Source organism: Haliotis rubra, unplaced genomic scaffold (assembly GCF_003918875.1).
Source record: "Haliotis rubra isolate DU_JTF1 unplaced genomic scaffold, ASM391887v1 Scf336, whole genome shotgun sequence".
In the NCBI taxonomy this organism is placed as follows: Eukaryota; Metazoa; Mollusca; class Gastropoda; order Lepetellida; family Haliotidae; genus Haliotis; species Haliotis rubra.
The window spans coordinates 735,289-751,836 of record NW_025767009.1 but is presented as its reverse complement, the minus strand read 5'-3'; the positions used below and the strand labels follow the sequence as shown (position 1 = coordinate 751,836).

The 16,548-nt window shown below is 39.0% G+C and overlaps 1 protein-coding gene across 1 annotated transcript; it reads right to left on the bottom strand.

Annotated features, from left to right (window-relative positions):
* Positions 1-387: 387 nt before the first annotated feature.
* On the bottom strand, positions 388-15,425 carry LOC124284405. Its single transcript, XM_046720493.1, has 3 exons — positions 15,275-15,425; positions 3,166-3,355; positions 388-2,377 (listed from the first exon to the last, which is right to left on the bottom strand). Exons 2-3 carry the CDS (start codon positions 3,321-3,323, stop codon positions 1,702-1,704), a joined length of 834 nt encoding a protein of 277 aa, XP_046576449.1. The 5' UTR covers positions 3,324-3,355; positions 15,275-15,425; the 3' UTR covers positions 388-1,701.
* Between the last annotated feature and the right edge of the window lie 1,123 nt (positions 15,426-16,548).

Here is a 16,548-nt window from a genome sequence, read left to right as displayed (position 1 = left end):
GAGGACGTGGACCTGTATTGGAATTCCAAAATAGGATCAGCGGATCCTGACACAGGCAAGGGGTACAAATCTGGAGAGCAAATTGCCGCATATAACCAACCGATGCATGCCAGGGAAAGGCTCACATCATGAATGAGTGAGTTTATTTTTTCGCCGCTCTTATTCAATATTCCAGCTACATGGAGGCGGTCTGTAAATCATTCAGTCTGGGTCAGACAATCCAGTGATCAACATCATGAGCATCGATCTAGGATACGACACATCATGATTACCACGAAGATGACACGTGCATGATCCATTGTCTTTCTGCATTAAAACACGTTTCGATACACCCATATGCATCTTCGCTTTCTGATTGCCTTAAAATATAAAATATGACAAAATTCGTTTTTATAAATGTTCAGATATTTATTTCAAAAGCATTCATGATGAAATATAAACATACGTTACAAAAAAAAATGTCATATTTACAAAAGTCAGCATATACAGTATCACACATGATTTACTCTGAGCACATGCATTGGCACTAGCAATGAATTTAAATAAAGCACGGTTCGACAATAGATGTTACTGCCCATATCAAAGGAATATAAAAGACTGCCCCAATAATGTGACGGGAATGTCGCAGTAAGATTCAGATAATCAGTTGATTACCTTTCACTGGTGCTTATTCCAACAGTCGTCACGGATGTGGGCCTTTAGTTGTTCTGGGGCGTCTCGCTGAAAAGTTTTGCAACCACCGACGAAACTGAATAACATGGACCTCGTCTCCCCAGCGATTTTGCACTCGGGTGTTTCCGGAATCGGCATTTATCGGAATGACAAGAATGGTCACGAATGTTGGTGTTAAGATCTCCTTTCCAGTCTCGTGTTGACCTTTTATATGAAGACGTTTACCTGGTTCAGCTGCTTCCCCCGTAACTGTCTCCGTCACGTCACAACGCAAGAATAGTCATGGAAACACATGAAACAACTTTTGTGAGAACAGATCTGCCAAATAACCAAATTACGCGAAGCCCAATCAAACTCGATGTCTATGCAAACAATCTGAATACATTTATGTTTTCCATAAAATGATTTCAATGATATGAAGGACGCATTAAAAGCCACGCATATATTTGTTCCATAAACAGAACTCTCTCACAGAGATGAAAGACATTGCATGCATCAGTAATTTAAAAAATCTCATTAAAAAAGTGGTAGAGATTTTCGTGCGCAGTTCTCTAGATATGTTTGCAGGGTATTTGATACCAGGAAAGTAGTATTGATAACACTTATGTCGAATTTATGCTGAAGTAGAAGTTACTCTTTGAAGGAATCTCCATGTTTCTCTCCGTCTAGATCGAAGCGACCTAGAAACTGAAGTTCATTGTGTCGAACAGGGCTGATCGGTCTATCTTATAGGACACAGGTTATAGTGATACATGACCCAAACCCAGTACTACTGCGTATGCGGTGGGAGTATTCTTGACCTTATACATGAACAGTATAGCTTGAGAGTACATGAGAGTATAGCTCTCGCAAAGCTAGTGATGGACCTTCCTTCAAATGTTTACGGTCAAGGACATCCGTCAACATATATAATATGGCACTATTTGATTGTGTAGAGTCTGTACCAAGCGTTTGAATTTGGGATGTTGTAAATCCATGGAGTTTGATTCGTTACAAAGACGCCTTGACAACATCAACAGCCGTACTGTTCTAAGGTAGTTTCTCGGACTCGACCTTCACGTGCTGTTCCTGCCACGTGATGCTTTTGCATGTGCCAGAAACCCGGATGACCATGGTCCGTCCGCCATCTTCGAATGTCACCATCTCGCACTTTTCCGGCAGACGGCCCCGGAATGGCGCCTCGAGGTTCAAAATGCTGCCGACAGACAGAACGTTGTCGTCCTTATCTCTGATAACGTATGGTAGACGCCGCCTGTTGGTCTCCTTGGTGTCGTTGTAACTCATCCTGCTGACGACGGTAAAGTCCGACAGTGTTTTCTTTTCTACAATTTTCATCTCGGCCTTGGTTTTCTGACCTACATTGACACTGATGTCGGAGTTGATACTCCACTGGAGTCGAGTTTCGAACGTTTTGCTGTTGCTTTTTTCCATAGTAACCTCTTCGTTGACGCCGGCGCCTATTTTCAAATAGTCCGGAATCCCGATTTCAATGCTTGCCTCTTTACCCACAGTGTAGCTCTCCAGGAACTCAAAGGTAGCAGACGACACTGTTTCCCGCTCAGCGCCGAAGCTGAACTTCTGTTCTTCGCCTGTGTTGTTCTCGTAGTGGGCAAAGTGCATACATACTGGCTCCTCAGGTTCTGTGTCGATGTCTTGAGCACGGTCGTGCCACTCCGTGGAACTGGACTTCTGAAGGTACTCCCATCTGAAACACAGAAGCCATGTATACGTTAGGAAACTATTTCAGAATAAACATTGTCAAACATATCGAAGTCAAAAACATTGAAACCTTTCACGACCCTGTGTCTTTTGCATTTACGTAACAGGATATTGTGTACAGTACAGAGTTTTATAGGAATAGAATTTTAGATTTTTTATTTCAAGTGTTTTTATGTTTAGCATTTGTTGCATTACTTGTATGTGCTTGGGTTAATAGCCACGGCAGTTAGTCTGTTTTATCAGGGATAATCTACAACACCCCGTTATATAGTCTCCCTGGTTTTATCAAAGGGTGGAGAAGTCATTCCATTCCTGTCTCAAACGATCTAGCTCCTCAAAACAAATACACGTACTTAACTACAGCTTTCTTCCATAGCATTTGCACTCTTTTGGAATGCCACAGTTTATAACTCTGCACTGGACAAGACGCTTGCGCATATTTTGTTTGGTGTTTCCGGAACATCACGTTACCAAGCATTCTCTTCCCACAGAGGTTGCTCAAGTCATATCTTGGGAAGACATGACTTGAGCAACATATGTGGGAAGAGAATGGTTACCAAGATATAAAGTATATTCCATGGGTGAATCCCATTACAGACATTCCGTCGTCATTTGGCTGCAACATTGCCAAAGGGAATGAAGAACAACCACACGCCTCCGAGACCAACTAATAAGTCTTCGAATTATGAAAGTAGGATAAATGATATTATTCATAGGTTAAGTATGTTCAGTGATAATGGTTTAACATCGATTCGCGACTGGTTGGTCCTGTACCTGATTTCAATCTTGCACTTGCTCCTCCGCGTCATGGCGGCCTTGAGTTTGCCCACATCCTCTGGGTACAGCTTGTTCCAGATATAGTCCGAAAACACCTCGGTCAGGTCCAGGCGGGTCAGGTCCAGCTTCTGCGTCTTTGTACAACAAGCACCCATCTTACAGTGGACAGCGGTCACGGCAGGGAGCACTGGAACACAACAGTTTAGACACTGAACACATGGGAATATATACAGTAAAATGAATCTGAAGAGTTAATGGATGAAGTGGATGGAGGCAGATGTGGATATCGGACCGTGGGTGGACCAGAGATAAATGGTTTGTCATCTTATCCCACAGGTGAATCACATACAAGGTTAACACTTGTGAGTGAAGATTTCAAGATTTCTACGCGTTTAAGCTCATCATACGGCACATGCTGACAACTGAGTGGGACTATGTACTGCATCTCCAGTGACTTCAGCAACGATTCGATGAAACAACTTCCATTACGAGATACCACCCTGAGCTTGAAAGCGTACGGCCACAGTAAGCTTTGTAATTATAAGAACTTGAGTAGTTATACACATTGGCTGATCCATTTTACAGAAGCCTTACTGTCCAAGTCCTTCCTAACAAACACATTTATCCGTAATCAGCCTACCCCAGAGAAGAGAAGATACAGTCGCCGAAAACAAAGCAAAACCTATGTTGTGACAGTAAAATATCAGAGACACCTTCGTTTCCGATAAGATAACGTTCTTCTATTTTCATGAAACCCAGCTAAATATTATATCTAACGCGTATGTACACCTACAACGACGTCCTATGAAAGTCCAGTGTATTCATCAGTATATAAAGACACTCGACATGTTGATATAGCGATTTCTCATTGGTCAAGAGTTTTAATCTGTAAGGGGCGGAGTTTAAAAGGTTATTGGAGCGAAACACGTGACAGCTGATCGGAGCTGCGATCTTTGTGTGATCTTATCAAGTAATTGATGCTGTTTATGTTAGCGATTTAAAACAGGGTGGATGAAGATGCTAAGAGTACAATCCGCTAAACAAACATTCTGTTGCAAAGAACCAGTAATTGGATTTATGATGTGATAGCAACAGCTGTTTCTTGAACGTCAATAATAGGTAAACATATATTGTCATGTATGACGTGATAATCCAAGCATGTTACAAACAGCCTGAGCACTACACGGCAGCCATTTTAAACATAGATGATAAAGTATGACAATATCCAGCTCAGCATTCGAAATTAACGTCGGTCCTTAGGCCCGCAGCCGATTGAAAACCATTCGGACCCACAGCTTTTGTTTTCTGCAGGTCCATATGGCCGACAGCTTTTTCATCCCCAATAACTAAGAGTTATATTTTTCAGAAAATATCATTCAGTAATTTCAAGTTTTCATCTCGATCAGTACCTGTTTACCCAAGTGAAACGACTTTCATTTTCGAGGAAGCAACTTAGATTACTGAGATATAATCTTTAAACTCTTTAACTCAGTTTGTTAGTTGTCACATGTTTGTCGACTGGGAATAACTTATATTGTAGCTAAAATATAGGACCTACACATTCTGATCAGGACCCACAACTATTTATGATTCTGGGTCCTTAGGGCCTGCAGCATTTCAGGATCAAGGGCAAACACTGCCCAAGCTACAGATGACCGTTGGTGGATTTGAAAATAAAGATACTGTCTATGTGATTTGTTTTCGATGCATTTATTGAAATAAAATGTTAGTTACATAGTTTCTATTAATGTAGCGGAATCCCTTCTCATATCAAATGATGATTTTATTGCAATAAAATATTTTTTGTACCTTACTTCAAGCATATTTCGTAAAATCTACCGTTTTGTCCTACTCTGTTTTTTAATACTATTGTTTGAAGGTTGTAATGGTATCCAGTTATGAACTTTGGCTTCTGATATAAATAAGCTACAACAGTCTAAACTGATTGTTTCACCTCCCTCAAATGTGAAGTTAAAACAGAAATCGACCAGGGACCATGCACTCTACCGCTGAACCGAAAATCGCCGCGCATGTCCATTTTACGAACGCTTCGCCAATACTACAATCTCGCGCTCACATGACTCCAGAAAGAATGTTCTTCAACTGTTTAAAGCAGAGACTTACTCAAAGTTACTAATACACAAAATTCACCAATGCATAAGTGTTATATTTAACACACACCACCCAAAATATATAAAATAAAATAATTGAATAAATAAAAATAAACAAACTCCCAAAAAAAACAAACAAAACAAAACAACCCCCCATAAAACAAAACCCCAAAACAACAACAACAAAACAACACCAAAAAAACCCCACAAGTTTACAGTACCTGGAAACTAACGTTTATATAAATAATCTTGATAACACTTACCTACAAAGTTTCAATCGAGCGTTCAGAGGCAATTCGGAATACTTGTTCAAAGTGGAACAGGAGAGTTTTGTGTCTAGCTCGATTTCACGTTTACTTATATATGGTCTACGTTTGACACGCATCCATTGACAGGCAAATATTAATGATATATTACTCAAAACTGAATAGTCTTCATAACCCAAATGCAAACAACCATTGTCGGGGGATCTGTAGGGATTAGCGCGGATTAAGGTAATCAAGCTACCCTTGTGCCCATCTTCTCTGTAAAACTAACACATTGTGTCACCTGCTTTCTATTGTGTTTAGCAATACTTCCTACTGCTCGTGGCACTTCCTCGTGTGTTGTTGGGTAACTTGGGCACGTTGGTGTTTTGTTTCAACGTGTCAATCATATGGGGATTTCCATTGTTGAAATGATGACAGAACAATGTCAACTGCTCATACATGCATGTATTTTTAACTGACACATGGAATATTGCTATAGCTGGACTTTTCGAAATGATATAAACAATAGTTGTGGATTAATGTACGTATGTTTGAAAATTTCGGGAAAGAAATAATGAAGAAATTGCCAAATGGTTGCTTAATGATAAGTATATATCATATATATGTTTAATCATACTGTGTAAAGTTAAGCAGCATTACATAATGTTACGTGTATGCAGAAATTATTGTTTTGATGTCTCCCAGTTTCTTAAGTTGAACAAATATTTCAATTTACTTTCAAACGCATGTGCGGAAAAAGAAAAATAACCTTTAACCCACATTGTCGTTTAATTTGGCGTAACTGTACCGAAATGTTATGCACAAATTGTCATGAATATACATATACATGTATACTCCACAAATAGATCTATATATATATATGTATGTATGTATCTGAATGTACCAGTCGCGCACCGATGTCTGCCCATGCATTAACATACACACAGCGCTAATTGGGTCAGGAAATTCGTTCAAGAAAATCGCCCCTACACTTGAGGATCACATTCAGTAATATGTAATTGCCTCTTTAACCAAATATGGACATGGTTAATTATTCATCGCAGTAAACTGTACACAATAGCAATGAGTATTCCCGATATGAATAATGCACACCATCCACCAGCCCTGTGCCGTTATTCCTTCTGTGTTGCAAACAATGTTAATTCAAGTGTCCAACCATCTGTCCTGTTACTGTTTAAACAAATGTAAAGTGCCCTTATTAAATATTTACCTCATGTAATTTTATGTCCATGTGCCCTGAACATATAACGGGAAGTATTTTCCTTTGTCATCTGTGTTTGTCACGGTCTCGTGACGAATGACAACCAAGAGACATCTTAGATATTTTGTTCATGTTAACCACAACTTGAATTGCTGAAAGGTTAAACGCTCTGTTGAGAGCTAAAGGCACCTGTTATGAAAATAACATATTGATCTCAATTAAATGAATCAAAGAAATGATCTAAACACTTTCAAATAAAATATATCAGCGTACAATTTGTAACTCACAATTAGATAATTTATAAGATAATCCACTTCGTTTTGTTTTCAAACAAATCATTGGTCCAAGTACCCTTTCCTGATTTTCAAACATCAAATATATAATGCCCTATATTTCTTGCAAGAGCCGACTTACATCTGGATCGGTTGGGTAATACTGTATGAGCGTTTGTTTGCGTCACTCTAAAATTTTACCCCTTTGAAAATTATACACGCTAGACTCTTGAATAAAAATATTCTTCTTCTTCTTTGAAAAAAATTACTTGACGTATCCAATGTTTATCAAAATATTATATTATGCTGTGTAATATGTATGTTTTAATAATATTGTCTGAGAGTTTAATGTATATCTAATACTAATTGCAGTGAAAGTGTTTTGATGTATTTGTATATCCGCTGTAGTGTTGATTGCGGCATAACACAACCTTCACTCACTACCTTTAAGTGAAAGCGCATCTGCCATATTGAATCCATGTTGAAGGGTCAAACGGGCAGGTGGAAATGAGTGAAACATAAATCTACTTGAAATCAATAACAAGTGAGCTGTCACCCGTTGTCTGTCAGCCACCCGTCCGAACCTCGTTATCGATATTTCACGTGCCACGTGCGCGCGTGCCTTGTCAATAGCCAGGTGTTACACAAAGCGCGACTGTTCGACCTCAATAAGGGCCAATTTGGCATGAAGCAAGCAAAGGTGAATCCTAAATCCCCAAAGCCGTATCGATCATGTCTTACACGACACAGACAGTATATTTGCTTCCATGAATTATTTTATAAAAAAAGCTTTCATCAAAGATATGTCGATCGTTCGTATGTATTAGTATACAATTATTTATATACTACAATATATTAATATATTGATATCGTATTTTTGAAATTCTACACACTGAATATGTTTATGACATCCATAAAATATTCCCCAGCAACCATTGCTGTAGATGAATGGAGACTAAATAGATCAATAGGTCATTCTCGGAGACTTGGTTGGCAGATCTGTAGTCTGAAGTCGCGGATGTTTGCTCATTATATCAATCATTCGGGAGTCTGATCCAAACTCGATCATTTACAGACCGACCGCATTTAAATGGAAAATTACTGAGCTTCATTTGTCAAATATGGAGAGTGACCCAACTTGTCAGATGCAGACTGTACTAGCTGTGGCAGCCGTTGAGTACGTGTAGATTGCAAAACATATGTCAATTGACAAGGCTTGTCGTGAACCGTGAATGGATGTGAGACTAAGCGATGTCTATATGCGATGAAAATCATAGCATATATTACCACGAACGTTAGCCTAAGGTGGTATCAGGGCCTGACCTCATTTCGCTAGTCTGTCTCACAGTCCCTGAACCACATTAAGTTCCCTACTGCCAAGCCCTCTCTGCAGTGCTAAAGCCCTAAATAAAGCAAGTCTAGATTTCCTCAGGTTCAGGTTCTGAATCTCTGGTCTCCCTAGGGCTCCTTTTCAATATAAATGGGCTTGTTTGTTACTATCAAAATTATATATTTTCAGAGACTAAGCCTTAGTCTATCATTTCGCCTACACCCTTATCAAAACAAACTTAGGGTTGACTTCACATCACATAAATGCTGTTATACCTTTAGAAAAGTAGACTCTCCCACTAATGAGGTATTCTTCCATTAATGAAACTAAACTCTTGCAATGATGATTTATACTTTAATAGGTCATATATTCAACAAGTTAAAATACCAATATCATGACAATGATCAGTCGCATAAGTTAATCACCAACACCGCCATCATCAGTGATACATAATCATCAGTCACAGAACAATTACTGTAATTTCACTAAAGTTAAAATTTCACAAGTTAAAACACAGATGCAAGCAGTTAAAATACCAATATCATCACAATGATCAGTCACATAAGTTAATCACCAACACCCAGTGTTCGAAATAGCCACTGGCCCGCTAGCCCGTGGCTAGTAAAAATCCAGTCGGGCCAGTAAATCTCCATAGTCACTGGCCCGAGTGGTTAGTGAATTTTCATGGGGTCATTTTGTAAATACATGTATATCACTCTCTCCGACTTGTTAAGTTATAATACACTTTTAAACCATGCAAGATTATGGCCTGATAAAAATGTTCATCATATTAGCAGCTTAATGATGAAACCCGTGGTTACATTCAAATTTCGGGCCAGTGAATAATTTTGTGGGCTAGTAACTTTCAGGCATAGCTAGCCCGTCTGGCTAGCAAAATCTGGAAACTATTTCGCACACTGCCATCACCACCAGTATCAGTGCTGGTGAATTTGTTTTGACAACATGCAGGAAATGTAACCAAAACACAGGGAAAATTTAGATAATATGATAAAAAAAACCATAGCTCGTTGAATGTTTGGGTTGGTTATCTCCGGATGTTCTCGAACCATTGGTATAGTTGTGTTTTTAAATGTAATAAATAAAGATAAACATTTTTTTTATTTTACGACAATCGGTCAAAACATGAAATTCCGATAACACTCAACACGAGGTAATATTTTTCGGAAAACATTAATACCAATTGTATTTCAAATCGTAGCTTGTCATTTCACGGTAGAAACACATTCCACTTGCAATACATCGATATGTTAAAATAGTATTTATCCTCAAAGATGTAACAACGATATACTCTGAACATCCCCCGTTCTCGTTGGAGCGAATCCTGAAATCAAACGAAGACCCAGACAGGCAAGAACGCGATTTATTTATTGACACGGCTCGTGTTTCTGAAAGATGCTCCATTAACTGCAATTAACATGCCACGCTGTATATATACAAGCTCGTCAACACATCGTGTATGTTCTGTGAAGGATCATGTTGAGGTACCCCTCCCATGCATATAGCGATTACTGGAATGTGATGGATCCTCCACCAGATGCGTGCGACCAAGCGAGAATGTGACCCAAGGTTAATATGTCACGTGACGTGTAGCGCTAAGCTGGTGGTGTGTCTGCGCATGTACATGTCTCGCTGTGTTCATTGTGAAATACATTAATGTGAAATTAATTATGAAAAGTTTGACATCAAGATCTATTTAACTTAGAAATACGTTTTTTGCACAGTTTGGGAAAATGATGCTGCTTCAATTTTAGGAAAGTTCCATCAAAGTAACCATTTCAGAAATCGAGCCATACAAGAAATTCCAAATTTACACGTGAACGCACCCTTGACGGTGGTGGCTTCCAGAGCAACGGTGGAGATATTCCTAATAATTTCAATGTCCTAAAGTGGAAGTCTGTTGTATTTGATGTACCTGTATTGATCTTCTATCATCGTCCCTCTGCCGTGGTTTGCTGGAATATTGCTAAAAGCGGCGTTAAACCTCACTGACCAATTCACTCACTCGCATCGTCCCGTAAGCTCCTGGGTGGCTATTCATCGTAATCGTCTCTTCTTCGGTATTTTTACCTTTCAGTTTTCCTAAATGATTTTCATCAGTTCAATATATTAAAAACTATTTATCTAATTAATTGCTTGAGACACATAAGTAAAGTTCCTATACCTTTCGACACTCATAAGGTCATAGTCAAGAGAAACAAGCTCATTAAACAAACAGACTTCCTGCATATAGTTAAAGCAGTGCAAAGTCTCTAAGGTAATAATTAATAGTTCAAATGATAATTTCTAAAAAATACACATATTCCTCTAACAGACTGGCGTCCTTAGACTGTACTGTCAGTTTATCTAGACTTGCCTCTTAAAAGGTTAGAATTACTATACATTCATGGGCTTAGCGTTCATTACAGCATCGGAGCAAGGCTGGTTTTAGTCGTATAACACCTAATAGAACTGACGATAGCCTGTCGTACAGACCCCGAAACAAATACACCGAAGAACGAACATGCAAGTTTTGAATATGTGAAAGTATATGTTAACATAGTTTCTGAAAATATGTTAATTTCAGAGACTAGATGTTGGTCTAAAATGACGACAGAGAGACAATGAGCGCTTGACCGGCCAAGCACGGTACTATACATGCTGTAACCAGCTGTTTCCTGCCAAGTCAAGGCACAGTTGAAGTATCGGAGAGGATTTCCTGCCTCTCTGCCCTCCTTATGAGCCGATGTTCATTAGACAAACGACCAGCAGCAACAACCCTAGTTAACGATCTTGTCGCCCATGGAAACCAAGTTTACATAGTATACACAATATGCTGTATGTATGATGATATGTTATAAACCAGCTACTTTAACGCACAATTCTACCTGTATTCTTCTTAAAGCAGATCAATGATGAACCCACCTTGTCTAAACGGAGCGGCATTGTCTAGATAAAGAAATACTACAATTAATATAACTTAGCCATAATGACGACAGTTTACAAATAATCTGTATTAGCTGTCCTAGCATCTCTCTCTCTCTCTCTCTCTCTCTCTCTCTCTCTCTCTCTCTCTCTCTCTCTCTCTCTCTCTCTCTCTCTCTCTCTCTCTCTCTCTCTCTCTCTCTCCTCTTACCAACGGTATTACAGGACAGTTCCGCGTTCGGGTTTGATAAAATTAGTTCCGTCGATCTCTTTGGAAACACTCTGCTTTGCACTGACCCACCAGTGTGTTATTATATACCACAGTTGTCGAGTAAGTATTAACTGTTTAAAAAAGTCCTGTCCTTTGTCACCCACCCCACGCCACAACGCCTTAAATAAACTCAATTATCGGACGGAGCCGATTCATTCCCAATGTTATGCTGGTGACTGACAAGAGAATGTTCGTCATTCACAGGACTAAACCTCGCATGACTGTACTAATTCCTCCATGTACTTTTGTTCGGGTGTAGCACAAAACTGTTTTGTTTACATTCCTGTGTTAATTATCACTTCCATACTACATGTATAGTTTCTTTACCGTATTTTCATTTCGCGCCTTCGCTGCTACAGGTATTGAAGAGGTCGGCAGGTACACTGTTACTTATACGTATAGGTAAACACACACAGTCGGGTCGCATACGTATCTCATCACACATGCAGCTGAAACTATTGGCTTTTGTTGTTGTATCACATTCATACATGCAGGAACTTTTATTTTGTAAGAAAAGGGGTGATGGTGGTTGAACAATAGTTAAATTCGAGTCCTGGCATAGGTACAATACTTGAAGCTCATTTCGTATGTCCCCCGCCCTGATATTCCCACAATCCTTAGGGTGACGTAAAACCATAAATATCAATCATTTTACGAAATACCTTAGTCTTTAAGACCACCAATCATAACCTTTGAAGCAAGCCATTCTACCCATATCCAGGATGGTTGAATTACGCCGAATTACCGAAGTCGGTACTGCTGGACGCATTGCTGAGTTATGCTCAACCAACATTGTTAACCGGTGACATGATCAAATGTATTGATTGGACACATTAACACATATCCATATAAATCAGATGAAATATTTTCTTCCTTTTATCAATAATAAACCGAAACAATCAAGAAAAATGAAAATGCTCGTAAAGAATGCATAAATTGAATAATTAAACAAAAATATACACTTCCATTAAACACAAATCACGTTCTTTATACATGAATATATAATAATGATTTGAAATATTTAATACCATCTAACACGCAAACGAAAAAGGATTATCAAAATATATAACAACGAAACAAGTATGTATGTTTATATACTCATGCCAATAATGGTTGTCACCCCCCTCCACACCCCAACCCCCACACCTCACACCTCACATCCCCTCTCCAATTAAAAAAATTGAAGGGGGTGACAATCATTATTGGCATGAGTATATTATTCCCGTTGTATTGTTGACAGTTCATTGTTCCTTAGTCGAAGTGACAGTACGTTAAACCTCACACTGATCATTAAAAAGTACACGTGTCATTGAAATTTAAAGGAATTTTTTTGTCAACTTTATTGTAACAATCTTAAGAAGTACTACGACTGGGTAATTGAACAGAAGGGTTGAAACCAACTAGCGCCTCTACACGTCCCTCTACTCGGTGACTGTATCGTGTATAGATATAGATGAGCCTCTACACGTCCCTCTACTCGGTGACTGTATCGTGTATAGATATAGATGAGGCCCTGGTTGATGGGTTATTGCCCGTGAAACATACCAGATGTTGCAGATACGTGTACCTAGACTTGCCTGGAGCAAACAATGGTGGAGGCCTAGACTCACCATGAAGTCATCCTACGTGTGTGTGAGGGGGGGGGGTGGGGAATAGGTGGTGGGTGGTGGGGTGGGGTGTGATTCGGTTTGAATATGTATATATACATGTAGTTATTGTAAGTGTAGTGTCGAACTATTGTAGAACAATTAGAGTCGTAGTCGTAGTAGTAGTAGTACATGTAGTAGTAGTAGTAGTAGTAGTAGTAGTAGTAGTAGTAGTAGTAGCAAAGTAGTAGCAGCAGCAGTTAGTAGTAGTAGTAGTAAGATAGTAGCAGTAGTAGTAGTAGTAGTAGTAGTAGTAGTAGTAGTAGTAGCAGTAGTACTTCTTGCTGCTATTGTTGCAGCAGTGGCATTAGAACTGTGGTAGAATCACCACAAACCTGACGTTTTCTTAAGAAGGCTTCCGGTCCATTTAAAAGCCCCACATACATGTATATATTTATGAATGAGCCTAACCCGAAAAAAAGCAGGTACTAACATCATAATTATAAACACATCCCGGCAACATGTATCACTATAAGGTTTGTAATATGATATATTACCGTTATAAAGTTAAACAAATATCAGCTGTAGCAGGGCTTGTGTTAGTCTGTCTCACAGTCCCTGAACCACATTATTTCCCTACTGCCTAGCCCTCCCTGCAATGCTAAAGCTTTAAATGAAGCAAGTCTAGATATCACCAGGCCGAATCTCCCAACTTACTGTGGCTCCTCATCAATTTAAATGGGTTTATTTTAAAATTATATATGTTCAGGGACTAAGCGTTAGTCTAGGTCTGTGTGTACAGTGTTTTTGAGTATCAGCGTGGTCGGGACTGTCGGGAGGTTGGAGGGGGAAGTAGGAGAGGGGTGGTGAAGTAGTCAGTAACACCAGACCCCAGTCGCGTGCCAGCCCTCTGTTCCCGACAGGGGGTCTTGTTTCTCATTCAAGCAACGTAAACATACGGACGTAGGGGGAGATTGAGAGATAGAGGAACATCTTGAGGCTGATTGTTTTAACTGACATTCCTACAGCTCATCCTCGACTGTAGCTACAGTCAAACATGGCGACCGACGTTTGGCAACAAGGTTTCACATGCATTTTAAACGAATTCAACAAAACAGTAGCATCTTTCATGAAATGTTTTTTTTAAATATTCCCACAAATGTTCAACAGTCGTGATTCATGAATTTCTACATGATCGTACAAACATAAAAGGCCTGAACTGATCAAACTTGATATCATGCATAGTTTTAGTGAGGTAGACGAGTTCGATCATGTGTTGCTATTGTTTACGCATTGTTGTCGATATTCCTATAACGCTGTACCTTCAAGGGAGCTTTGTGTGGATTTATTGAATGTCCTCACACGTTATTTGTAACAAATATTTACCCATGTTTCCTGTGGATTTTACGAAATGAATCACACGAACATTGTATTAGCCGATGTGGACAAATATTTCGACATTCAAATTATAAATAAACTGTACACGGAAAAGATGATGATAACGATACCATATAATTTCCCGGTTTGAATGTTTCTGGATAATATGAGATATATAATATTGTATTGTTATTATGACACATGCGATCGGCACCTTGCATATTTTTTCCGGCATTGGACTCTGTACGGGCATCGAAACAATGGATTTTGATCCACAACGGCGACATATATTTAATAAATGACACATTGTGTGTAAATGTATCCACGGGGCAACGTAACGGTACCGGTAGATGAAACATGCCGTTCATCAGCTGTTTAATTTGGGCCATGTAAATATATATTTTTGATTCTGTTTCGGAACAGTTTCACGTATAAAGTCCTCGTTTTGTTCTTTATAAACGATATGCTGAAGGTTGCTTAACCTTAACGAAACTACTCGGGAAGTTGATCACCAATGGCCGGTGTGGGTTGATAACGGATACTATTTGTATGGGTATATATCGACCTGTAATAAAAATAGCCACAGCTGTCCCTTAGCAATGGGAAAATTGATTTTATCTTTCATAAGGACAACATTACATGTGACATATCGAAAAATGTGTATTCTAGATAAATAAAATGGGAATGACTTGATCCGACATTTTGTTTTAGGAAATAATTTTGATACTAGAATGTTCAAATGAACGAAATAATCCTTTGGTACTCACCTGGAAATTATGAAATCCGTTTTGTTGGGTAAGGAAAATTGTTAAGAATGTGCTCAAATTTAGTCCAGCTAATGTTATCCGGTGTAGACGATATGAACAGAGACAAAGATGACTGCTGGGTTGTGCTTTATGATAATGCTCAACGCTGCTTGTTGGTGATTGGTTGAGTTCGTCACGTGGTTCTCTATAATTGATATTATTCTGCAATGTGTTCCCCGAAAGCTGTGTAGATTTCACCTCTCGGCTCAACAGCTGATCAGTCAATTTTTGACATGCACGAGTTTCACGTGCTTATAATTTCTGGCATAGCTCGCGGTTAATTTGCGCCTCAAATTAAGTCATTAGCTGAGCAATTTCTAGAAACTGCAGTCACCTAGCTAGATGTACACTTAATGCACACGTGTGTGTACTAAGGTCAAATCATAAATATATGTCTCTAATTGTGAGAACTATTTCGTTAAACATATATAATGTATAATCTCCCAAACTGTGTACATTTTCCCTTTTTAAAACGAACTCCGTGGACATCAATCAACGGATAGGTAATTTGTAACGAAGAGGTTGGAGGAAGTGGAACGAAAACGCACAAATCTTTTCTAGAGACTGGAAACATCAAATCTAAATTCTGACGAAAAATTGAAACGTTTCACTTGACTAAAAAAATAAGATTCATTTTTAAAAAATTATTTTCTTGGAAGATGAATTTATAAGTTATGACATTATCAAATACCCAAGAAAAGTTAGAATGTGTTAAACACTAGAAAATCTTTAAATACAATGTACGTGGGGTGACTTAACACACTACAATATCCTCTGGAGACACCAGAAAGCAAACATTCTAAACGTATATTTATATTGGATGAAACAAGTGAAGATCTAGGTTAGAATTGGTCTTCAGTAACCCATGCTTGTCGTAAGAGGCGACTGACTTGGTTGACACATGTCATCGTATCCTAGTTGCGTAGCTTGATGCCCATGCTGTTGATCACTGGATTGTCTGGTCCAGACTCGATTATTTACAGACCGTCGCCATATAGCTGGAATATTGCTGAGTGCGGCGTTAAACAACAAACCAACCAATTATAATGGAGGTGAGATGAAATGGGGTTAATGGCGTACTTGAGAATATTTCGCTCATATGACGACGTGCATGCGTGTGTATGTGTATGTGCGGCTGCTTGTACTAGCCCAGACTTAAGCTGGTGTTATAGTGCTAGCTCACTGAGATACCACGCCGCAGTGAAGCATGAATACCCGCTCAGACACATTATACA

What these genes read in the sequence shown, in the direction of transcription:
- LOC124284405 (XM_046720493.1), bottom strand. Translation starts at nt 3,323, where the DNA reads ATGGGTGCTTGTTGTACAAAGACGCAGAAGCTGGACCTGACCCGCCTG. An exon ending in AAGTGCAAGATTGAAATCAG is followed by an intron (nt 2,378 to 3,165) that starts GTACAGGACCAA and finishes TCTGTGTTTCAG; the next exon opens with ATGGGAGTACCTTCAGAAGT.